The sequence below is a fragment of the Pararge aegeria genome, chromosome 7 (assembly GCF_905163445.1).
Source record: "Pararge aegeria chromosome 7, ilParAegt1.1, whole genome shotgun sequence".
Lineage (NCBI taxonomy): Eukaryota > Metazoa > Arthropoda > Insecta > Lepidoptera > Nymphalidae > Pararge > Pararge aegeria.
In genome coordinates this window covers 1,330,816-1,356,380 of record NC_053186.1, presented here as the reverse complement: position 1 = coordinate 1,356,380, position 25,565 = coordinate 1,330,816, and the positions used below count along the sequence as shown (strand labels likewise).

The following is a 25,565-nucleotide window of genomic DNA, read 5'->3' as shown; positions in this document are numbered from 1 at the left end:
CGCCATTTTGTCTTGGTGGCGGGGTTTGAAATTTGTCATGCATGACTTTGACAGCTGATTTTGAATCCGATTAGATTGTTCAACTTAGATTGGATTTGATGATGTGTTTGGATACGAACTAAGAGCGAGTTTTTAAGGTCACGTTAAGGCTTAGGTTAGGCATTAAGCTATATGTGAGAGAAAGGGAAAGAGAGCTACACACTACATTATTATTATATTAGTGCTGTGCTTTTCACAATGTGGAATACATTGTGAAAAGCGCAGCACTACACTGGAAAATGATAGCGCGATATTTTTGTGTCAATTGTCTAATACATATCGCACATGCGTGATTGTCGCGAGCTCACGCGACAATGTCAGTTTACAGTTATTGTCAGACGCAGAAGTTAAATAAGACAATGATTTTAATAATTAGAGTTCATAAACAGAGTTTCACTTTTACAACGTTTACGATAGGTAACTACTACACGCGATTTTTTTAAAATTGTAATTCGAAAAAGCCTCGAGCAAAGTAGCGTGCCACAGTGAGTGCTCCAAATTCTGAGCACTTAAGACGTTTTGCGAATCACGACCGCGAAATGGTATACTACTTTTACAAGGACACATGCTAATATCTAAAAGGTCCTATGTTACATGGGATTTGACATTAGGATACGCTATTTTGGATCTGCAGCCGTTTTGTTCTGGTTTAAAAATGGTATACTACTTTTTTTAGTCTAGAAGAAAAAGGTGCTATGTGCTCAGCCGAAGTATAGTGAATATGATGTTTTGGCAATTTCGTAGTTTTGATGGAAAGTTTTTTAAAATAAGAATACTTTCTTTGTACGAGTGTCCAATTTTTAATTGTTTTATATTCGCTTGTTTTTTTAGGGTTCTGCGTAGGTAGGTATCTCCCGGATTGGCCCAGATAGTTTTGTTATCTATATATTAGCTAAATACACTATTTTGAAGTCAGGCGATTAAACTACGGTCTACCGACCGATAATAAATTAAAATGATTATCGGACTTCTAAATAATTTGTTATATAATTACCTAAGACTTAAAAATAAAATTTATTTTTATTGTAGGTTCACCCTACATCGAAAATATATTATTTTGTGAATTATTATGTCATGCGATATTGTTAAAAGATCTTGTACAGAGTAGGGTTACTTTTTTATGGGACTGTTAGGAGCGTAGAGCTTTCTGCGAAGTACTACCGCCATGGTTGTTTCATTTGTAGAAGGGCTTGGCTACCAGTGTACCTAATTACAGGCATATGAGGTTTAACACTCGTCAATAATAATATAAGCTGAATTCCGTACTACAGTGCTATATAAAACACTACAGAATATTGCCAATAAGAGCAATAATCTCAAAAAAACCACTCCACTAACCCTCTACCTATTCTTGTTCATATCTCATGAACCCGCAGATGGACAGCGGAGGCAAAGTATCAGAGCTCAGTTGGCATCCTTCGGGTATGTATAGAACCTTAAATACGCTTTATTTAAGGTTCTATACATACCCAAGGATACGAGGATACGAGGTTTATTTAAGGTGCAATCCATGATTTCAGTACCTTCGATGCGAAAGGACATTTAGTTGCGGTTGAGTTATCTATACCTAAAATACTTTACCGGCTTCTACTTGATAGAATCTGCCTTCATTGTAGTGACTCTACCTGGTGCGGTATACTAGCTTTCGCCCGCGATAAAATTTAGATTTGCTCTGAAATGAAAAGAAATACCAGGACCGAGTAACCCCAGCAGTACCTGAATAATAATTCCATGATTTATACGTTATCAGGTGACAATCAGACAGGAATACACAATATTAAATAAATAATTGATACAACTATAGCAATTTCAGTATTTTTAAAAGGAACTTGTGTATCTTCTTTCGAAAAGCACCATATGGTTAGGTGGAACTGATGTCGAGGACCATGGATGGCCTACGGAACTGTACAATAATAAGAATAAGCAAAGCAATTTACGCTCGTCAGAATAATATAAAAATAAAATATAAATAAATAATAATAATAAAAAGCTGATGGTGAAGAGAACTCCTCAACCATTGCTGATGGTGTAGAGAACACCCCGGCCTCGGGAAAGGCAGTAGCTTGTAAAGGGTTATGAACAGTTGACAGTGGGCTGTTATAACTAAGATAATTGCATAACTTCCACTAAAAAGTTAAAAAAATATTTTCTTCAAAATTTTAAATCGGGGCAATGGGTAGAGTTACTAGTATCAAGTAATTTCCTTCATGTTTTAATGATGTTTCATAATGGAGAATTTTGATCTATCTACATGAAATGCACAACGTACAGTTTCGTAAATAACCTAAAACTTTTTTCAAAAGATAAAAATGTGTGTTGTGCGTTTTCCTTTGGATATGAACTTCACAGAATTCAGAACATACAGACACCGTGTACACGACTAATATTGAAACATCTAAAACACTTCAATTTAGAATGGTTTTTCGAACAATCGGTTAGTAATATACCATTTAGCTGTTGACAGCTAACAATAGATAAAAGGTATTTGATACATTGAAATATTTATTATAACGCATTATTTTGTGAAAATATCCAAAAAAATATTTCTACATAATTAAAGAAATGGATATAATAAACATGCTTATTTATTTATTTATTTAAACTCTTTATTTGTACACCACTACACAGTTGGGAAAATAAAAGACGAATATAGAGAAACACAAAGGCTGGAGTAGATTACAAAAGGCGGCCTTATCGCTTAAAAGCGATCAGCTTATTTAAATTTGGAACACTTATTATCTGACAACCATGTTTCACTCTACATTAAAATTTGAGATTTTTGTACCATTTAATCACCGTTATGAGCCCACAGACTTTAAAAATTGAAAGTGTACACTGTCAAACCTTACAGCTAAGGTTTCTTACCAGGGTATGCATACAGATACCTATAATATAAAATTCTCCTCCTATATTCAATCAATATCAATTTTAGGGTAGGCAGTGCTTTTGTGAATGTATAATGTGCACGCCACTGCAAACTTCAGGGTGTCAGTTTTTTATGACGGTGTGCGCACGTACGTATCATAAATTTACTCATCATATTTTCAGAATGAAAGTTCTTACTTATCGAAGCATTTCAGTACCAATTAGTCATTTACTATAAATTTTTTGGGTTAGGTCCTTTCTGATAAGCTACGTCAATTGCTTTTAAACTTTATTTTCGTATTCTAATGTTATCTAGTAAGTCAAAAGTCGGATCTCGGGAATAACAATACTTTGTTTACGTTTTTATCAAAATATGTACCCGAGATTTCTTGAAAACGTTTGAATGACGATAACAATTCAAGATAAATGATTGATTACTATGACGTAGTATAAATGGAGGACGTATTTTGTTTTTACCCGGAGCTTAAAGCGTATGGTAGCGTCATAGCAGTTTTTTAATGGTGGGCGTAACAAACCATCAAATTTCACTACATACTATATCTCCATCTATTTGCTGAGATCTTTAAAACTACGTAACGGAGATACGGTTTTTGAAGTGATGCTTCTTTTGGCGCGTTAGTGAAAAATTATGAGAGTTAATATTTATGCTCGCACACCGTCGATATAAACCACCCCCTGAAGTTAGCTATAAGGTTGGACAGTGTACACTTTCAACTGTCAACGTCTGCGGGCTCTCAATTTTAATGTTGACTAAAACTAGGTTGTCCGATATATAAAAGTTAGTTTAGTTAGTTAGTTATAATAAAACTTTCAACGTTTTAAATACCTTTTTCTATTGTTAGTGCAATTTTTTTTTCTTTAAACGTAAAAAAAGGCGAAAGATATATTTTTCGAAAAGATTTATTTATTTTGTTACGCCAAAGAAGCATAACTTCTAACGCGTAAAGTAATAATTGACGGACCAAGCAGATGGGTCGCTTTTATAGCTCACTTATATTGGACATAATGAGTTTTATTATAAGGACAGCGTCCTAAATGCGTTTAAACGGTGAAGGAAAACATCGTGAGGAAACCTGTATGCCTGAGAGTTCTCCATAATGTTCTCAAAGGTGTGTGGACTCCAGCAATCCGCACTACACTTTGTTGTGTTTGTTTGGATTTGACACCTCACCGGAGATACGGTGAGCGCTGTGAATCTAAGGTGATCCCGGGTTCGATTCCCGCAAAGGCAATTTGGGAATTTATAATTTCTGGTCTGGTGGGAGGCCTTGGACGTGACTAGTTACCACCCTACCGATAAAGACGTGCCGCTAAGCGATTTAGTGTTCCGGTGCGATTTCGGATAGGAACCGATTAGGGGTATAACTACCATACTTCCTAACAGGTTAGTTCGCTACCATCTTAGACTGCTTCATCACTTACCGTGAGGTGAGATTGCAGTCAAAGGCTTACCTGTAGTCGTATAAAAAACAACTAGGCCAGCGTGGTGGACTACGGCATACACCATTCTCATTCTGGGAGCAGACTGCCCTATAGTGGGCCGATAATGGGTTGATATGATAACGATAGTGATGAATGTCACGCTCTCAAACTACGGTGCAGCACATAGTTCCCAGGCCTCATCAATAAGTAAACATATAACAATACATAATCGGAAAACATACAATAATATGTAAATATGGCAGTTGTTGCATACAGGGTGTACTTTGGGGAGTAATTCATAATCTTGATTAACTCGTCATCCTATGCCTATGCCACGGTTATTTTTAAGACCCTAGTCTTAAAAATTAAACGTGGCATACCGACGGAATAGATATGCAGTTTTTGTCACACTTCAACTAACAGCAACATATTTTTGTCACTCCATTACACTCAACAAAGAGGATACCACTAAGATTCGACTCATGAGGTGCCTTGTCTTTCTAATATTTTTATACGGAGCGGAGACCTGGTCACTTAGACTACAAGACCACCGAAAAATCGGTGCCCTGGAGATGTGGTGCTGGAGACGCCTTTTAAAGATCCCTTGGAATGCATTCCGCACCAACAATTCCATTTTAAAAGAACTAAATATCAAGGAACGACTTTCGTCTACGGTGCAGTTAAGAATATGCAAGTTTTTTGGCCACATCTCAAGGTGACAATTAGCCACAACCTAAAAGCCTTCCACTCAGCCCAGACTAGAGAAGTGAGAGTTAATACCCGTTTTCACTAAACGTAGGATCGCCTAAATCGTATGCCTAATGATTTAGATGTTGCGATGTCTTTAGAAAATACGTTTCACAAACTGTTAGGTGATAACTATTGGTGAAAAGTTGATGTTAATGTCTTGGAATCTCCTTCTTAAGACTCTGTTCGTTCTTAGTGGAAACGGGCATAAGGCTTCATTAGAGCAGCGTAAAAGGTAGAAACAATGGTTCACGATTCTAACGATTTTAGCTTTATTACTTAAAAGTATATTGTAACAAAACACAGCTTTAAATTCCACGTTGTCGATAAGGCACGGTTCCGATCTAGTTTCTAATGGTTCAGTTTTCGCCACACTGACCTCTCTTAACACCCTGTATACATTACAGATAACTTTCGAGAAGATGTCAAATAAATGTAAACGCGCGGGAAAACTTGTCTCATTTGACATTAAACTGCGCGCGAACACGGACCTTTCACTTGCGATTTTTTTAACAAAAGAAAAAAAGTTTCCGTTGTGTTGTCTAGTGCATCTGTGAAAAGAGTTTCTATACCTACATATAGTTTTTTCTGCTGTCTCAATCTTTGCATTGTGTGTGTTACGAGAAATCCTGATCGACCTAGTAAGTGTTAATATTTATTTAGTAAATAATTGCAATGAGATTCAATATGGAAACTGTTAAAAAGGAAATAAAAAGTAACGGTTTAAACTTTAAAGTACAAATCAATAATTTCTGGATAGCCAGATTTGACACATGGGAGATCTTGCCACTGGTGAAGTTGTCTTACTTTACCTCCATAATGATTTAAAAAACATATGCTCAAAGTCCACCGATTAATTGCAAGATGAACACAAAAAATTAAATTTAAAAAATACATTTATATTTTTAAACCTGCATCCCTGAGAGTTCTCCATAATGTAATCAAAGGTATATGGAGTCCACCAATCCGCACTGGGCCAGCGTGGTGGACTACAGCCTTAACCTCTGCTCATTTTGGGAGGAGTCCTGTGGCCGGTGATTGGTTGAAATGAGGATGATGATGATCTCTTCATTTCTCTAAATTTTACCATCGAAAATGATATGATAAATATACTCTATGATATAACGGAGAATGGGCTGCAGAGTTCTCTGTGCTTTTTAACATTTAAAAAATTAATGTGTCAAAAACCATCTGTTACAAGGTAGATTGGAAGCAGCCAGCTTCGCTCTCATCTCCCGCAAGATAAAAAAATGATTGTAAATGTTGATATTTGAAGAGTAAGTACTGAGTTTCTTGCCGGTTCTTTTCTGTAGAATCTGCTTTCGGAACCGGTGGTAGAGGCACTACAAACAGCCATACTTGACGTATGAAAAGTGCTTATAAAGTAGGCCTACTTGAAATAATTTTTTTTTTAAATTGGTGTACTCTTACGACACTACGCGAGGAGTGGCGTGGTAGCAAATGTATTCTAGTTTTTTTTTTGTCGAAAAGTATCGATCTCCAGAAAAAGTTGTGGAAGGAAAGTTTTTGACGATTATAAAATAGTCTTTCTATAAGTAGTATTATAAAGTTACCATTTTATTTTCTGACGACCCGCGGGATAGCAACTCAGGCTACAGTTAGGTATAACGAATGCGAAGACTGGCATGCGAGAATGAGGTACCCAGTTCGATTTCCGGTTGCTACTATAAATAGATGACGAACTAGATAAGGTGTGTTTCGTTAGAAATTGCCAACTAATTCTGTTTTTTTTACACGTTTTTTATTACCCTGTATGTTTGTTTGTATATTAATAACCAACTCCTTTGAACTTGATTTTGACTTTCCACAAACGGTCTGTTTCGTCCAAACTTTGCAGTTATATCGAAGACCGATGGCAATACACTAATTTTAATTAGATTATTTCATTTTTCAACATGAAACTATGTAAAATAAGATTTTTGAGAAATAATATAATTTTCATCTATAAGGCAGGAATGATGTTAATTTTAATTTCCAACAATAATAGTTGAGCCGATTGCTCTAATGTTAACTTTCATGGTGAATAGGTTACCAATTAAAATTGCTTTAATAAAATCAATAGTTTAAGAAAATATTAAAAAAAAACACGCTTTTATAAATAAACTAAACTAATTTCCGAAATTAGTTTGGTTTTTTATACCAAGCGTGTTTTTTTAAACTATAAATTCTTTTGAACTATAAATTATTTATACAATATTAAATTAAAATTTGACGCACAATGCCCAATTAAAATTTGGCCCGCCTGATAGAAAGTGGAAAACCATCGCTTATAAATAGAGCAACACTTCGCATGGTAGGTAGCTATACGAGTGGTATACATGTTAAGACTTGCCACCCTGTGTCCATGAATGTGAGGCGTAGGTGTATGTAATAAAACATGGCTAACCGCGCCCTTCAGACCGGAACACAGCAATGCTTCTTGGAGCAGAAATAAGCTCCAAGCTCCAATACTTCCGCGGACGAGCTCTGTCATTAAAAACTCTATCATTACTGAAGTTTTTGTACGGAGCTCAGCAAGCAGCCTTGTGTTTATTTTATTTTATTTATTTATTATTTATGTACCATAAATTGTGATTGTGAACATAAGATACATGAAGTGTACAAAGGAAAGCTTATCTCTATAAGAGATCTCTTCCAGCTACCCCAGGATGTGAGTAAGATGATTTAATTGTGGTATAGGTCAAATAAAGGTACAATATACTGTAAATACTGTGTTGAGATTAATATACTGTGTTGAGATTGGCATACAAGTTTTGTGATCACTGTTACCCGTTACTGCGAAGACGATAGGTTTCTCTTCTCCTCATGCCTAGCCTAGATATAAAAAAAAGAATCCCAGGTTCCCGAAAGCCTGTGTCAAAAACACGGCTTCACAGATAAACTGATATTGGAGAAACTTTGCATAGATATAGCTTGCATCCTGAAGATATAGGATTAGTTTTCTAAATCCTTCTCCAGGATGCAATCTATCTGCATGCAAAGATCGGTGTAAAGCGTCTGCGGCTGTTTTAATCCGCCGGGAATGGTACGGCTGTTCCAGGATACAAAGTATCTTATGACCAGGATGTCAGCTTTTAGTGTGTCAAATTTTACGAAGCTTGTTGCAGTGGATTAGCAGAGCTTAACTTACAAAGATACAAAGAAGCAAACAGACGCATTTGCGTATTTTACTAGCGGTACCTCGCGACTTTGTCCGCGTAAAAGACATATGCGGACGCGGACTTTTTTTTTTATATCTTAAAGGGAAACAACTTTGTCATATATGAGTTTATCGAAACTTTAACCGTTTACGTAGCGCATACAGCGGAAGAAACCCCGATTTTAAAACCCTCTTCAGTGGTGCTAGGCTCCTATTGGTCTTTGCGTGATAATATATAACCTATAAATAAATGGGCTATTCAACACTGAAATAATTTTTCATATCGGACCAGTAGTTCCTCATTGCGTTCAATTAAACAAACAAACAAACTCTTCAGCTTTTTATATTAGTATAGGATTATGGATACCATGTTGGCAATTTCTAAGGACTCAGGCTTCTACATAATTCTCAATGATATTAGAAGGGACTCTACGTATGGTACAAAAATGCAGTTATATCCTTTAACGTAACTGTCACGTTTGCTGACGAGTTTAACTTATGGTTCAAGTATTCTATCCGACTGTTAATGCTTCAAACAGTTTTTTTATTATTCTTCAACTTTTAGCTCTAACTGCTTTCTCACTTGGTAATTTATGATTCAGTGTAAGATGGTAACAAGAAGTAACCCTGGGTTCATGTGGTCAAAGTGCAAAGAAAAAATCTTGCCTCCTGTGCTGACTCCTTTTTTGCGCGAAGAATCAGCCTGGCTGTTCAGCGCGGAATTGCGGTAGCATATTTGGCAACATATCGCTTGGGCATGGCTATTGCAGTAATTAGTTAGAGTTATGAATTGTATTTTTATTCCAATGCTATTTCACCTGATGATGCAGTCTCAGATGGTAACGGGCTAACGTGGCATTATAATACCCAATACCCAATCGGTGTCTACGCAAAATCGTACCGGAACGCTAAATCACCTGGCGGCCCGTCTTTGGTGGGATATTAACGAGGTTAAAGTCGCTTGCCGGACCAGACCAGGGATAATTCAAAAATTATAAATTTCCTAAATTTCCCCCTTCGGAGAGCGAACCCGGGACCTCCCAATTATAAAACAACATCAAGTGTGTATTTTTGTAGTGACTCTACCAACGGTATTGAAGGCAGATTCTACCGCGTAGAAGCCGCAAAGATGTTCTTTTGCAAATAGCAGACTAAACTGTAACTGAGCGTAGTCGGGTGCAGCTAGTGTATTTACATAAACACAATAACATTTCCGACGGGAGAACTTATCGTATAATATGTTTTTCGACCCCTAACCCGTCTCTTGTGATGAAAGCATGCCTTGTGTATAGATAATAGTATGTTTTTATTAAACTTTTCCATGCGAAAGAAAATAAATGTTATGTCTTGTTTACTAATAAAAGGAAAACCAAACACACATTTTGAACATTAAACTTAGTGTACAAATCTCAATTATCGAGTCTACCGGTGATCCTAGAGCCGGCAGTTACCTTGGCCATTAGTTTGACCATCCAAAGGGGCAATGCTGCCAGCATTTTAGGAACTGTACTTCGCTGCGGTGGTTTCGAAGACGTTTTAGATTTTATTTAGTTTTAAATAGTTTATTTTATGTTATATTTATAAAACCATCTCAATTTCAATTTCAATTTATTCAGCACAGTACATGTTACTCCGATGTTACGCTTATAATATAATTTTGTAATATAAAATTCCTATATCGCGTGTCAGTGGCGCGGTGCGGTGGCGATAAAAAATCAATCAATTGCGGTCGTTTCATCGCATCGCTTCTAACAATACACGCACTAATTTCATAAACTTGCAAGAGTTTATAAAGTTAGGCCTTTTGGAGTTTGTCAAAAGTCTTTAGTCAAAATAATATGTGGCTCAGCCATCTTGCTACATTCATATAGGCGTAAGGTAACTGTATCCCCGTTACTTTTGCCAAGTCACAAGCTAACAATGCCTTTCAGACCGGAATACAGCAATACTACTTGGCGTGAAAAATAAGCTTCTTGTTAAATATGTTTTAAGTTTTTTTTTTCTTTTTACAGATAAGTTATGGAGATTGACAGCGCGAACTGCAAATACCGAGTTTCGGAATGCCAGGATATCGAGCAGCTATCTGTGGATTACCCCATCAAGTGCGATCAGTAAGTATCTCTTTTACCTGACTGTCCTTCTAAAGTCAAAGTCAAAGTCAATAATATTCTACTAGGCCTATAGGTGGCACTTTTGATGCGTACATGAGAATTACACGGTAGTGAGATTATGGCGATAACCATATTCGTAAACTTTAAACTTTAAACTAAAAGGTTCCAAACGCGTCCTGGTATAAGAAGAAGCCCACAACAAACTTAGCCGGGTGTTTTTTTTATTATCACCATCACATTGTTATTTAAAATTATTAGAAGAGCAACCTGGTTAGAGCAATAATTCACACCCAAGCTTTCTTATCGATTACGTAGTCCTTTATACTATAACAGGACTTTTCTATAAGCTTACGATTTCTAGAAAATTTATATACTATTGCAATAATAAAAATAACCAAGACTCATTTGTTAGTATCACATACTTATAAACTATGTTAGTAGGTAAACTTATTTTATTTTATTTATTTAATATATGTCATTGCCTAGCTATTCCATTCCATTATTATTTCAATTAATATATTTTTTTATTTCCCTTTATCTAACGCTTTGTGAGGTCAGCACAACATGTAATTTGCCGACCTCCCTGGCACTATATGTCATATATCGTCACCCTACGACCAATAGGAGCGGAACATAATTGAAAAATTAAGCAAAAACACGAAAAAATATACCTTTCCAGAACCTCCGATGTTACGCGTACACGGTTAAAGTTATTGTAGGACGGAATTGTTCCTCTTTAAAGGATTAAAAATACAGTGTGCGACAGCAAACTACCTTTTAAGATTGACTCATTCACGGATGAAGTCGCGGGGAACCGTTAGTATAATTATATAGTGTAACGTATCAAGCCAAGCTTGGGTGCAGTCATTTTTTTAAATTAAAAACTTGTACTACTACGACATACAAAGAAATGAAAATAAAAATAAAATAAATATACTACGACCAATATTTAAATAATGAATATTTTAATGAATAATATACATAAATACTTATAATATACACATAAACCCAGACACTGAAAAACATTAATGTTCACCACACAAACATTTTCTAGTTGTGGGAATCGAACCCGCGGCTTTGGACTCAGAGCAGGGTCGCTGCCCACTGCGCCAATCGGCCGTCGTATGCGATATATTGCAAAAAAACCTATATTTCGACACTCAAGTAATATTAACGAAACAATTTTATTATATTAGTAGTATTAATAAGAATTAAAGACGATCCTGAACCTTAATTTACCATTCTTTTGACTCTAGAGAAATCGACTGCTTGGAGACCCTTGTGCAAGAGTTACACAGGGTGTTCTCAAAGAATCACGTCAACATACAGGAGGTTCAGAAGTTGATGTCGGCGTACAAATCGGACCCAAAGCAATGGCGGAAGTTCGCGAAGTTTGATCGTTTCCGGTAAGTTTCATTCTCATTTTGGACTAGGCGCTACCCTCGACTTCTTTGTAAGATTTATATAATGCTGTGCTTTACTTACTTACTTTAATCCCCTGTTTTACACCCTTGAGGGTTGTACCAAAGCCCCAAAATGAACCTACTAGTTGCCATATTAAGTAGGTAGTACAACACCTGGTACTTGTACAAGTTACTGGAGGAAGTGTACATGCTATTTGCCCGTTGCAAACAAGTCATAGGTATTCAAAGTCAAAAGTCAAAGTCAAAGTCAAATATTTATTTATTCAAATAGGCGTACATGATAAAATGTAACTTAGATGGCGATAACTAAATTCGTCAACTTAAAACTAAAGTTACGAGGGTTTTAAACGCGCCCTGGTCTATGAAGAGGCCCATAACAAACTTAGCCGGTTGATATTTTTTTTTGTTATCATCATGAATTAATGAATACACTTTATTGTACACCAAAGAAAAAAAAAGTAGTTACAAAGATATAAATACATATAAAGAGAGTACAATTTGGTAAAACATCATCTCACATTGTCACTTAAAACTATTGCAACCTAGTTAGAGCAATAATTTACACCCAAGCATTTTTAAAGTTGACGTAAGTAGTCCTTAATACTATAATAGGACTTTTCTATAAGCTTACGTTTAACACAAACTGTGAACTTTTTCAGAGACATCTTCAAGATATCAACTGGTAGTTTATTGTAAAATTGTATACATTCATATTGAACATTCATACTGCATATATACCATACACATAACAGTGGTTTTGAAAACTAAAAAAGTTAAAAATCCAGTCAGGAATAATGCAGTGAAAGCTTAGTGGTTAGGATTTCGGCTTTCTGTGCGTGGGGACCAATTTCAATCACAGGCACGCACCTCTAACTTTTTCGAGTACATATCATTTGCTTTAACCAATTCATCGTCTGGTATCCTGCGTGCCTGAGAGAGAGAGTATTTGCATAATGCTCTGAAAGGCGTGTAAAGTATATATATTAATTAACACTTGGCCAGCGAGTTAGGCTACACAGGACCCTTCTCGTTTTGAGAGAAGCGCCATGAATGTTTATTGTATCTCTTGACGTAATAACATCTCGTTGGTTATCTTATTCTCTTGCAATTGGCAACAAGTTATATTTTTGTTACCATGCGAATATTGCCAATGGAAGATTATAATTTCCGTTTTAACTAAACATACCCACAGAAATGTCTGCCTGTGATTGCAGTATACACAATATACAATATATCCATACATTAATGCGAAGGTTTGTTTGTTTGTGACCTATATACTCGGCTCTACCACTAGACCGATCTTGATGAAATTTGTCACTTCCATAGCTTGGATCGTAGAGATGATCTTATCCTTACCTTACCATATTTTATCTCCGAAAAGTATCTCGGTATTTAAAAAAAAAATCTTTTGTGACCCATTTGAATCCCCTCTGCGTGTGTGCCGAGACTATGGAGTGCCGACGCTGTTTTTCGGAATGAGCTGGTGCCTGGCTTAAAAAGCGTTAAAACTATTTGGGCTTAATGTAGATTCCCATTATGGTATACGCAATTAAAAACCACCCCTTGCGGGGGTTAAAAGATTGTATGAAAGTCCTTTGTTAGCAGAGTTAGGATATTAAAATCCGCGTTACAAATTGAGCACTTTTTAAACGACTTTTTTTTAAATATCAGTTAGGCCAGAGTTTCTCACCAGGTGGTAAGTGATGATACAGTCTAAAATGGTAGCGGGCTATCCTGTATCATCATCATCATCAACAGCATATAACAAGCCACTGCTGAACTAAAGGCCTCTCCCAATGGGGGGGTTTGCCAATAATCACCACGTTGGGCACGTGGTAGTAGTAGCCCAGAAGACGCTATCCTGTATAGGGTTTAGCATTTATATTAAACCTATTTTAACATACCCTAAATCGGTTTCTATACGCGGCATCGTACCGGAACGCATAATCCCTTCGTGAAACATCTTTGTCGTTAAAATCGTAACTATCCACTGCCGAACAATGCCTAACTAGACAAGAATAAATGATCAGACCAAACTTTCATCCCCTTCCAGCCCACAGGGGATGAAAGTTGGGATGATTTTTTTTAACGAATTTTATCACAGACGAAGTCGCGGGCAACCGATGGTAAGTAATAAAGGTCATATTATTGTTTACATTATAATCTGTGTCAACTCACGCGTTTTGGTTCTTAAAATCGCAACTGATTTGATCGTTGCTACGCATTTATCTTGTTATTTGGGACTATTATTAAAATTATCAATTAATTTTATGTTAGTTAAATTTAGTGTTGCATTCAACAAGCACAATATCTATAACTTATTAATACAGAATCTTTATGCTGTGTCTATAACTATAAAATGTTTTGTCCTGACTGACCGACTGACTGACTGATTGACTGACAAACAACCTACCCCCGGACGGCGGAACTAATCATGTATAATTAAATATAACTTTATTTAACGGTGAAGGAAAACATCGTGAGGAAACCTGCATGCCTGAGAGTCCTCCATAATGTTCTCAAAATTAAAAAAAAACAATTTATTTCAAGTATGCCTTATATTAGCACTTTTGAAACGTCAAGTCTGTCTGTGTATAGTGACTCGACCACCGGTTTAGCAGGCAGATTCTACCGAGAAGAAGCCGGCAAGAAACTCAGCAGTTGCTCTTTTCCAACATCAACAATTTACATTTTACATTTTAACATTCATTTTTCTATCTTGAAAGAGATGAAAGCGGAGCTGGATGCTTCCAAGCAACCTTGTCATTGAGAAATTCATCAATTGTATAGTACCCCGCTGTAATAAATGTGTTTTAACATATTCTTTAAACTTATTTAAAGTTGTACTTACATTGTTAGGTCCAAAATTACCTTAGGATATTAAAAAAGCGTTTACTCAATCCTACAAATAACTTCTGTACCTTTCGCAGAGGCGTGTGAAGTCCACCAATCCGCACTTTGCCAGCGTGGTGAACGATATCCTTCTCATTCCGAGAGGAGACCCGCGCTCTGTAGTGTACCGGTAATGAGTTGATGACGATGATCACAGGCACTTATGAAGCGTTCATACGTTTAACATGTTACCACTAATGTTAGGTGATAATGGTATAGGATAACTGCTGAAAATACGTATGTATATACGTGCCTACGTATATTACTTAGAAAATCGTATATATTTTCATCCCCTATTTGATGCCAGTCAGTCAGTCAGTCAGTGAGTCAGTCCGTCACCTTTGCCTTTTATATATATATTTACAATAGGTACGTCAATACAAAACGTCACCAAGCAACACCCAGAATGTGTTATCGCAAATATTCGTTAGGTATTATTGTTATCAGCAATAAATATAAGTTATGTTGTTGAGAAATTGCTCGAGATTTCATTACAGTACCTACAATGTTATCGTTTAATTTAATTAAGGTTCGGTACCCGAGGGGTGTTGGCGGGTTCCTATCGCTAAGCCTCCGCTGGCCCTCTATCCGTCGTAAAATTTGCAAGGAATGTATTGACAGCCGATTTGCGCAGTGGGCAGCGACCCTGCTTTCTGAGTCCAAGGCATTTGTTTTGAAAACTTCGTCGTTCGTTCGTTTTGTCCTTACTTTAACTTTGTTGGTAACTTTTTTTGAAAACTATAATGCTGAATATAGCTAACTTCAGGGTGTCGGTTTTTAGTGACGGTGTGCGCGCGCTATGTAAAATTGTATTCTCATAATTTTTCCCTAAGGCACCAAAAGAAGCATAACTTCAAAAAGCTTAACTTAACTTGTATCGCTTAAAACAATGAACCGAAAATTCTTTAGTTCGATAGTTTCAGAACATCACGAGATTTGATGACGTATAGTACATACAATAATATTGTCGTTAGTATTAATAAGAACGCATTTCTAAGTCACGTGCTAGAATAGTAATCGCACTTCCTTGTAATCAAAAAGTGTTTCGTATTCATAACATCGTACCATTTTTAACCCCTGACGTCAAAAGTGGCACGTTTTAAGTTTGACCGCTTTGTCTCTCCCTCTTTCTCTATGTCGTCACAGCCTTAAAACATTATATTATGCTATTCATTATCCTTTCCAACCCAGCGTATTAAATAGGTCTTTGAGAATATTGTTGAATAGTTTTGGGGATAACAAACCCACCTGTCAAACACCCTTTTGTAAGTTGAAAGGTTTTTTTCCCTCAAATTGTACTGGGCCCCTTCCAGTTTTTGGAACGATTTAGTATATCGATGTACCTTAAATGAAATTGGCTAATTTGTTGTTAATTAATAAAGAAGAGGAGAATAGAAGTCACAACAGATTCGAATACTTTCTAGTTAAATTTTCTCAGTCTTTTGTTTAATTCGCCATTAAGGACATTGTTAAACAGTTTCCTGTATATTAAACACCCCTGTCTAACACTCTTTCTTAAGTTAAAACCTTTTTATTTTTTTTATTTTTTTAAGCTATTTTTTAACCAGTTTAGTAGCCAACCTTATGTAATAAGTCCAATTTAATAAATCTATTTTTCAAGCCCAATTCTTGAGAAAGGTAGACTAGGATAGGCTATGTAGCACACCACATAGGAGTTGAGCAATGGGCTATTAGATGCGGTTGGTCGTATAATGAAGTATTATGCTTCTCAGGTATTCTACACGGAGGAAGTGTCAGGAACTGCTTGTAAAATATATTATAATCCTGAACTTAGTGAGAACGTTATTATCATCGATCGATACACCGATCAACGTCAAATGCTGGACATAAGTCAGTAGAGCTTTTAAAATTCTTAGTTCTTCGCGTACCGATGCAACTCATTTGATGTCTGGTCACCCAGTAGCTTGAATTTTATCATGATTATAAAGAAGAGCAATCTAAGAAATAATTTGAACGCCAGAAGACTTAAATAATAATTTAATTCTCACTCGATTTCAATAGGATTATACATAAATAATTTCTAAATTATTACTTCATTAAAAACATAATCGTAGGTTCATTTGTTATTATGTTTTCATAGCGTTAAGTAAATAACAGATTATAATAAAATTTACAAGCTTTTACTTTCGGTTTTCCCTGAAATACAGAATGACATAGTTTTCGGTATATCTTGAATATATCCATTTTGTAAACTGATGCATTAAGATATAATTAAAACAATAATATTTTTACAATGATGGCCTTTATTCTGTACTGTTTACGTTTATTGTAAAGAATACGGCATAATTTCAAATACTTTGGTATTACATGCGATTTATTTATTATTAAATGGTGGAATAGCTCTACAGTGATTCTACATTTATATAACAGCCGTTAATGTTCCGATAGTTGTTTCAATTAATGCTTTTCCCGCGATAAGCTTCGACCAACATCTGAAGCAGCTTTCGCTTGGTTGTTGGATCAAGGGTCGTATGCAGAAAGCAGTAGTCCGTGAAACGGTGCGAATTGTCAGTAGGTTCCTGACTTTGGAGCCCATTACTACATTATTATTAATTACTAGCTTCTGCCCGCCACTTCGTCTTCGTGGACTTCAGAATTGGGTCTAAAGCTTCGCTCGTTAACAATTTTTTATCTTACCACGGGAACTATTTGAGAGATCGGTATAGAAAGTACATGTCCTCTTCTATAGTATAGGTGAGATGCATACAAAATTTAGAAGCAGTCTGCCTGCTGCTTAGTTCCTAAATTTTTTTTATAAATGAGTAAACTGTCCCCTCGAGAACTTTTCAGGAATCGGGATAAAAGGTAACCTATGTTCTTTTCCATGTCAATGGCTACATTCATGTCAAATTTCATCCATATCCGTTCTATCGTTTTCGCGTCATTGAGTTACAAACATCCTCACTTTCACATTTATAATATTAGTAGGATAAAGGTCTAGCTGCCCTAAATTGTATTGGAAACAGTAGTGTTATTCAATCATTTAAAATCTAATAACTACGCAATGGTAACATATTTTACATAAACGAATAAACAGACAAAGTTAAAAACTTTTATGTTTTAATTTTAATCGTAGAGATATAAGTAAGAGTCGTGTTTTTGTTGCTATATACTTTTATCGTACTCGAAGCTCTTTGCAAATATAATAAACTAAATACGTAATATGAGATATATCAGGGGTCGATGTATGAACGAATAACATATAGTTCTATAAAGCCGAAATCTTTTTTTTTTAATCAAGAGAACAGTTACTGCACAGTTTATTACACCGTGTATACCAGTGGCGTGAATACAGGGTATGCAAAGGGTATGCACGTTTGGTATATCCTCCTGTGGATTTTTACACGCTTTATATTAGCTTCACTTGTATGTTTGTATGTTTGTAACCGACTTCTTTGGACGCTATTTTGACCCACTTTAAACGGTCAGAATTCGTTCAAACTTTGTAGACATATCGAGGACCGATGACAATACACTAATTTGAAAAGATTATTCCAATTTTCAATGTAAAAAATAAGATTCTTATTAGCTTTGTTGGTATGTTTGTAACCGACTCCTTTGGATTTGATTTTGACTCTCAAATCGAGGATTAAATTTTTTAATTTGTAAAATAAGATTTTTGTTAATTTACATAATTTTCAGCTATAGTCTCTAAGGCTGGTATGTTCATTTTAATTTCCAACCATTATCTTTAACTTCTCTCTTTGATCTCTAATTATCTCTTTAATGGTGAATGGGTTACAGATCAATTTTCCTCTAATAAATATAATAGATCAAGAAAAACTAAAAAAAAACGCTTTTATAAATAAACTAAACTAAAAGGTAGAAATTAGTTTAGTTTTTTATACCAAGCGTGTTTTTTAGTTTGTTCTAACTATTTAATTTATTTAAATTTTATATTGAATGAATGAATGAATGAATGAATGAATGAATGATTTATTTATTTCTCCACATTACTTATAAGTACGAGTACAATATAATGTTGCTTACGGGCTATTTTGTTACATATTTATAATGTGGGGACTGATGCTTGAACTAGGTAGAACCTGTATCTCAAGCCACCAAGCCCTTTCCCCAGGATAAAGTATACAAGGATGAATATAATATAGTTTAAGTAATGTTATAATCACAGTTATTCGGTAATATTTAAATGAAGTAAGAGTAACTTTGTGTTCTATATCTTAAATAATGAATTTCTTTATTTTAACAGAAGATTTAACTTATGCAAAGATTTTAGATTTATTAGAATGAATAGTAATAATTTATTTTAAATTGTAATGTCTTATAAATTGTAGTTTATAGTTTTTCATGCGTGTACGTGTGTGTGTGTGTGTGTGTGTGTGTGTGTGAGTGTGTGTGTGGCTGTGTGTGGGTATGTGTGTGTGTTAGGCATATGTGAATCATTTCAGTATCTGAATAATGCTTTCAGTCTCATCGTAGTTTAGCCCACTTAACCAGTCATATAGTCGAGTTTTACAATTATGTATGTTTAACTTATCAATATTGAGTCTTTTGTTTACCTGATTATAAAGATAGCTCCCCAGAAAGCATGGAAAATTATGTGTAAATATTTTTTTAAATTTGTTAGTCGCAAATTTTTGATAATGTCGCCTTTTTCCTATGTTATTAATTTTATTTTTATTTTGAATATGATATCTCATAACAAGTTTAAAAATGAACAATTGTCGTACCGTCAGTACCTTACTTTCACGGTACAATGACGTTGTGGAATAATAATATGGTAAAAAGCGGCTAACTTTTAGTAGCAGTCTTTGTGCTCTCTCGAGCTGTATCATATGAGTCTTTGCTGTGCTTTGCTTGTCTTTGATATTATCTGCTCGCTTAGTGCATACATACACATAGTTCACCCTAACCCTTCAGCAATAGCCGATTACATTCCACTGCTGGACTAAAAGCCTATACTATCTGAAGGTTTTTACGACAATACACACATCGCCATCTAGCCCCAAAGTAAGTGTAGCTTGTGTTATGGGTACTAAGATGACTGATGTATATTTTTATAAATGATATACATAAATACAGATAAACATCCAGACACTGAAAAACATTCATGTTCATCACACGAACATGTTCCATTCCAGTTGTGGGACGATTCCCACCCACGGCGATGGACTCAGAAAGAAGGTTCGCTGCCCACTGCGCCAGTCGGCTGTCTAGGGTTGTTTGCCTTGCTCTGTCTGCCTGTCCTGGATAATTATAATATTTATTATTGTTTGTTCTCAGGTATACCCGAAACCTAGTCGACGCTGGTAACGGAGCGTTCAACATAATGATACTATGCTGGGGGCCCGGCCATGCCTCCGCCATACACGACCACGCGGATTCCCACTGCTTCATGAAATTACTCAGTGGAGGCTTGGATGAAGTCAGGTGCGTTTCCTAAACTGAACTGTTTCTGTCATGTTATTTAGAAGTGTTTTTTTAAAGTATAAATTGATGGCCCAATGGGAGAAAACCATCGCCTATAGCAACACTTTGTAAGTCGCGCAAGGAAATGTGAGGGTGCGTTAATTATAAACATTTATTTATTTATCTAGCAACGCACCCCGTGAAGACATTAGTTGCCCAATTCGTCTCCCCGGGGCTATTAAAACATAAAAATAAGCTATATAAAATTAAGAATAAAAAAAAAACAATAATAATAACAATAACCAAAAAAATCAATAATAATAAAAACATTCAAACATAATAATATAATTATTATTTCAGATCACCTACTAATAACATTTTAATTTGTTTTTGTATGAGGTTCCTAGTTATTAAGAATAAAGTCAGTACACGCCTAACGCTGGTGTATCATTAACACGTCTTTACGTGGCGCAGCCGGTAAATAAAAATAAAAATATGGTTTTATTTTTGTACTAGAATTTCGTAGAAAAAGTTATTATGAAATGTAAATTCTTCTCAATCTTTATAATCTTAAAACCTAATTAAACTGAAATGCGTTTTGTGATGAAAATTATTATAAGATTGATTTTTAATTTAATAAATTTTGAATAGAGAAAGATGGGATGGATCACAACCTACTGACTGGAACACCATACAAAATCGTTCCAAAACTGTACAAAAGTTATACGAATAAAGGAGATACTTTAGTCTAAAACTCTATTCACAGATACGATTGGCCGAACAACGTGGAACCGGAAGTCGTGAAGAAAATGAAAAACAAAACAAACAGACGTACATCCTCGGAAACGGAAGCAGAACTGGCCGACAGTGTTACCGATTTGGACATTAGCGGCGAAAATGACAGGTGTCAAAGTAGCTGTCAAAGTCAAAACGAACACGAAGAAGACGAAGAGCGTGGTTACGATGCGCAGAGTATGAAAGAAATCGGTAGAACGAGATTAGAAGTTAATGATGTTTGCTACATCAATGGTGAGTACTCTTTTTTTTTAAGTGAAAACTTCTTTGGCCGCGTTGTAAAAACATATGGTCTCGCGTCACCGATGACCTAGACATGCTCGTGACGTATTGCGCGAGACAAGTGACGCGTAGTATAGCGACCTGTATACATGTACACTCGTATATACACTAATACATTGTATATCATCTTATCGTCATCGAAACTGTGTCATAGCAGTAAATTAAGTTATGTTGGCCACTTGAAAAGTTTATTAAGTCCCAACGCGAAAACGACGGGGTGTTACAAGTTTGACGTATCTGTGTTTGTCGTATGTTTGTGTGTGTGTCTGTCTGCATGTCTGGCATCGTAGCGGCCAAACGTTTTGAACGATTATGATTTTAATTTTTTTTTGAAAGTTGAATTTGTTGGGAATGTCATTAGCTATGTATCAAACTTGTGATGTTGTAAACTGAGTTACTTGCTGGCTAGTTCTTCTCAGTATAGTCCAAACCGGTGCTATGTTACTACAAGCAGACACACTTGATGTTTCAAAAATGCTTCTACAATCTTGAATTACGAAATACTGTGGCAGGATGCATAAAGTATGAGGAATCAATAAAAATATTGTAATCCCTGTAAAAATATTAAATCAAAACAAGCATATTTATTTTTCCATACAAAACGAAATTTTTAAGAATTTGTATAAATGAAATAGTTCTCAGCCTAGGAAGGACAATGGATAATACTTTTACTGACAGAATGACAAAATCGATTCGGCTGTTTAGAATAACTAGCTGACCCGTGCAATTTCGTCTGCACCAAATCGGTTATTACCGGAAAACACGAATAAAATGACATTTTCTAAAGATCCTAGCTACATCGATTTATCACCCCCGAAACCCCCTGTATACTAAATTTCATGAAAATCGTTGGATCCGATTCCGAGATTCCAATTATTTATATACAAGAATTGCTCGTTTAAATATATAAGACTAGATGCGCCCTACGGCTTCGCCCGCGTAATTTTGGGAGGCAACGTACTGCTACATAGTCTACACCTATAATATATGGGATTTTTAGTTGTTTTCACAAACATTTTTTTATCTTACGTAAGTTTTTTTTTCAATGAAAAGTATACTATACTATTTCTAATACCTCCAAGAATATGTAAAAAAGTTTCATGAAGATCGGTTCAGTAGTTTTCGCGTGAAAGCGTAACAAACAAACTTACATTCACATTTATAATATAAGTAGGGATTAAGATAGATTATACCCTGAGTTAACAAAAGTAATACATTTAATTCAAAAGATCCCGCGGAAATAACTATAACCACACTACTAGGTGTCTAGGTTAGGTACTACCATAGTGTGCTTGTTGACATTCTGGTTGGTCTCTTTTTTGGACAGCAAAAGGGACAGACAAACGTATTTTTTGCAATGTACTTTATGAAGTAGGAGACCCGGAAAGTGCCAGAGAACTTTTTAATTCTGAAAAACTTCCACGTGGGTAGCTAGCTCTTTCATGACGCATGAGCAAGTAAATAATGTACCTCTAAACTCTAAAGCCGCTGAAGCCTACGCTAAATAAATCAATGCTGAATGTTGAATTGTGAATTTTGTTGTTTCCAGATGCACAAGGTCTACACAGGATGGAGAACCCCTCCCACGTGGACGGAGCAGTGTCCCTCCATCTCTACTGCCCCCCTTTCGACAGCTGCAGAGTGTTCGACTCAAGGACGGGCAAATCTTCCGAAGTTAAAGTCACTTTCTGGTCCATGTATGGGAAGAAGATTAAAAAAGTAAGCTCAAATTTTTATCATAAGTTTAAGCAGAGCTTATATATTCGTTATATACCCGTAGTCGCTTCTTGACGACCTTCTTGGCGCAGCGGTGAGCGGTGGTTAGTTACGACCCAAGTTACCCCTCTACCAACAAAGCTGTGCCGCATTTAGCGTTACGGTACGATGTCACGTAGAATCCAACGAGGGGTCCATCCCCTCGTTTAATATAACTGCCATACTCCCTAACAGGTTAGCCCGCTACAACCTAGACTCTATAGGTGAGATTGCAGTCAAGGGCTATCTTGCAACGAAATTAAAAAAAGGTCCCCTCGTAAGACACCTGCGGGAAGAGGGAGGGGTGGTGGCAACTGTATTCTGGTCTGCCGTCACCACACTGCAAAGGCGCAAAGATGACTTTGAAACAACGTAACAAAAACACAAACAAACACAAACAACATAAACGCTTTTGCATTTATAATATTAATATTAATTTATTTGCTTTATTACAGGTCATAGAAGCGGATCCTTTAGATGATCAAGAGTAAATCAAAATGGCGGACGTTAAGATAGACAAAATGGTGCTAGATTTTATAATAAACTTAACATTCCACTAAAATAAGACTGTAATGTTGATACAAATGTTATAATATGAATATACGTTTAATTGTTAAGAACCATTTTTATCACATTAGAAATTTAACAATGAACTTAAAATTAATTAAATTAATATTATGCTATAAAAGTTATATATCTTAATATAATTGGCGCCATAAGTGAAAAAATAGGACTAAAATTAAACGTAAAAATAGGCTCTATAATATATTATTTGCTTCGTTCATTTTAATTTAGTTCAGGTTGTGGGGTAAAATATACCTCTTACCTGAGATTTTAGGGTTATAGGTTGAGAGAGAAAGAGAGAGAGAGAGAAAGAGAGAGAGAGAGAAAGAGAGAGAGAGAGATAGTTTGACGGGGAATGGGGTGGGTTCCCGAGTTGAAAATAATCTTTCCATATCGATCGCGATTAAAAAGTATACGATTTAAAAACGAAAATAAATATTTCTGAAAATGATTTTACTTTTTTTCATTGCACTATTTTATACTTACTTATGAAAAATACTTCTTGTTTTTTGGTTTGATGCTTTAGGTTTTTACCTTCTGAAATCCGGTAAAAGTTTGCCTGTATTTTTATTGAATCCGGCGTTCAATTTTCTTTACAGTTATTTGAATTCAAAACCCAGCTCATTTTGCATTGCATTTTACTGGCATCCGCCAGCAAGAAATTTTAAATATTTTCAGTAAGAACTATCAAATGAAAGACCGGGAACGGGTAGTGTTTATTATTATCACAGAATTAAGGACATACCGAAAACTTGTAGATGACCTGATATAATATTCAAGCATTAAAAAAAATCCACTTTAGTAGAGTTTCTCGAACAGGCGGTTTGTTACTTCATTCATTTACCTCTAATGTTCTAAATGTTTACCATAAAATGGGGAAAATTGGAATAGTTTCAGAGCTAGCAAAATTCCGCGGTCGTGAAGTGAGACGTGCTCGCGGCGTTTTCTGTTTCATGCAATAATGGCGGAATGAGGGTTATATATGTATATTCTTAACTCTGTGATTATTATCTTACGCAGGAAACGTGCCATACTTTTTTTTAGGCTCTGGGTTCCTGTTATCTACATGAGTTGGGAGAAAAGTATTTTTTTACTCATTTCTATCTATACGGAGTCAAATGTTAGCATTGTATCTTTAATTTATATGTAATCATAATAATTAACTTGTACTGCAGTAAAAAGCTAAAAATGCACGAAGATCGAAGTGGCATTCCGTTGTATTGTAAAAGGTTAAGTAATGACGGATATTCCACCCGCAGTTTAGATACAGATCCAATTTTCCAAACACCCCTGTTTTTGAAAAAATCAAACATACATACCTGAAACTATCTTTAAATAGACTTTGACAATCAACAAAACTAAATTTGCTCATCAATATTTAGTTTTGTCCTTTTTTATAATGTCCAATTAATATTAAAAACATAAAAAATATTTTTATATTAAAAAAATCTACGAAAACATTATTTTTTATAGGTTTACCAACGAGATTTTACAAAATAAAAGATTTTATATGTATCTGCTTGCTTCTTTTATTTCACCTTTAATTGTGTTATACCTAAATACAAAGTATTTTACTGACGATTTCGCACTCGTCCTGTTGATTGTATCAACAATAAAAAACTTATGTGGGTAAAAAGAAATTAAGCACTTCAAAGACATCAAACCAAGTACTAAATAAATTGTAAAGAAATATTTTGTTGTGAAAATTAATTTTAAATTTATAAAAAAAGCCCGGGTTAAATAATTGATTTAATTTTCCCTGTTATATAGTAAAAAAAATTGAACTAAACGAAAAATAAAATTCAAAATTACTTGAAATGTTTTAAGATATGATTTTTTTGATAATACCGAAGATCTTAAATAAAGTAATAAACATTAAAAATTATAAATTATGCTAAGATTAAAATTGCTACCCCAAAATGGGCTTTCATATAATTTCATGTAATGAAATCTATCTATTTTTTTTTATTATAGAACTTATTACTATGGAAGTGGTTTTATGAATTCAGAATATTTTTTATCTATAGCTCGTTCTTCTTAAAAAAATAATTGAATTGAGATTGAAAAAAATAGTCTTAAAACAATTTTGTTAGCTCC

General features: G+C 35.2%; 1 protein-coding gene across 1 annotated transcript; it reads left to right on the top strand.

Annotated features, from left to right (window-relative positions):
• The first annotated feature begins 5,552 nt into the window (after window positions 1–5,552).
• Window positions 5,553–24,251, top strand: LOC120624926 (cysteine dioxygenase type 1). The gene is made up of 7 exons (XM_039891747.1): window positions 5,553–5,735; window positions 10,267–10,365; window positions 11,622–11,771; window positions 19,947–20,093; window positions 20,839–21,101; window positions 22,699–22,868; window positions 23,360–24,251. The coding sequence occupies exons 2-7, from the start codon at window positions 10,274–10,276 to the stop codon at window positions 23,393–23,395; spliced, it is 858 nt and encodes a 285-aa protein (XP_039747681.1). The 5' UTR covers window positions 5,553–5,735; window positions 10,267–10,273; the 3' UTR covers window positions 23,396–24,251.
• Window positions 24,252–25,565: the final 1,314 nt, after the last annotated feature.

Bases quoted from the DNA above. Each gene is read 5' to 3' on its own strand.
- LOC120624926 (XM_039891747.1), top strand. From the start codon at position 10,274: ATGGAGATTGACAGCGCGAACTGCAAATACCGAGTTTCGGAATGCCAG. The intron at 11,772-19,946 runs GTAAGTTTCATT...GTTTGTTCTCAG, and splicing joins GCGAAGTTTGATCGTTTCCG to GTATACCCGAAACCTAGTCG. The intron at 22,869-23,359 runs GTAAGCTCAAAT...GCTTTATTACAG, and splicing joins ATGGGAAGAAGATTAAAAAA to GTCATAGAAGCGGATCCTTT.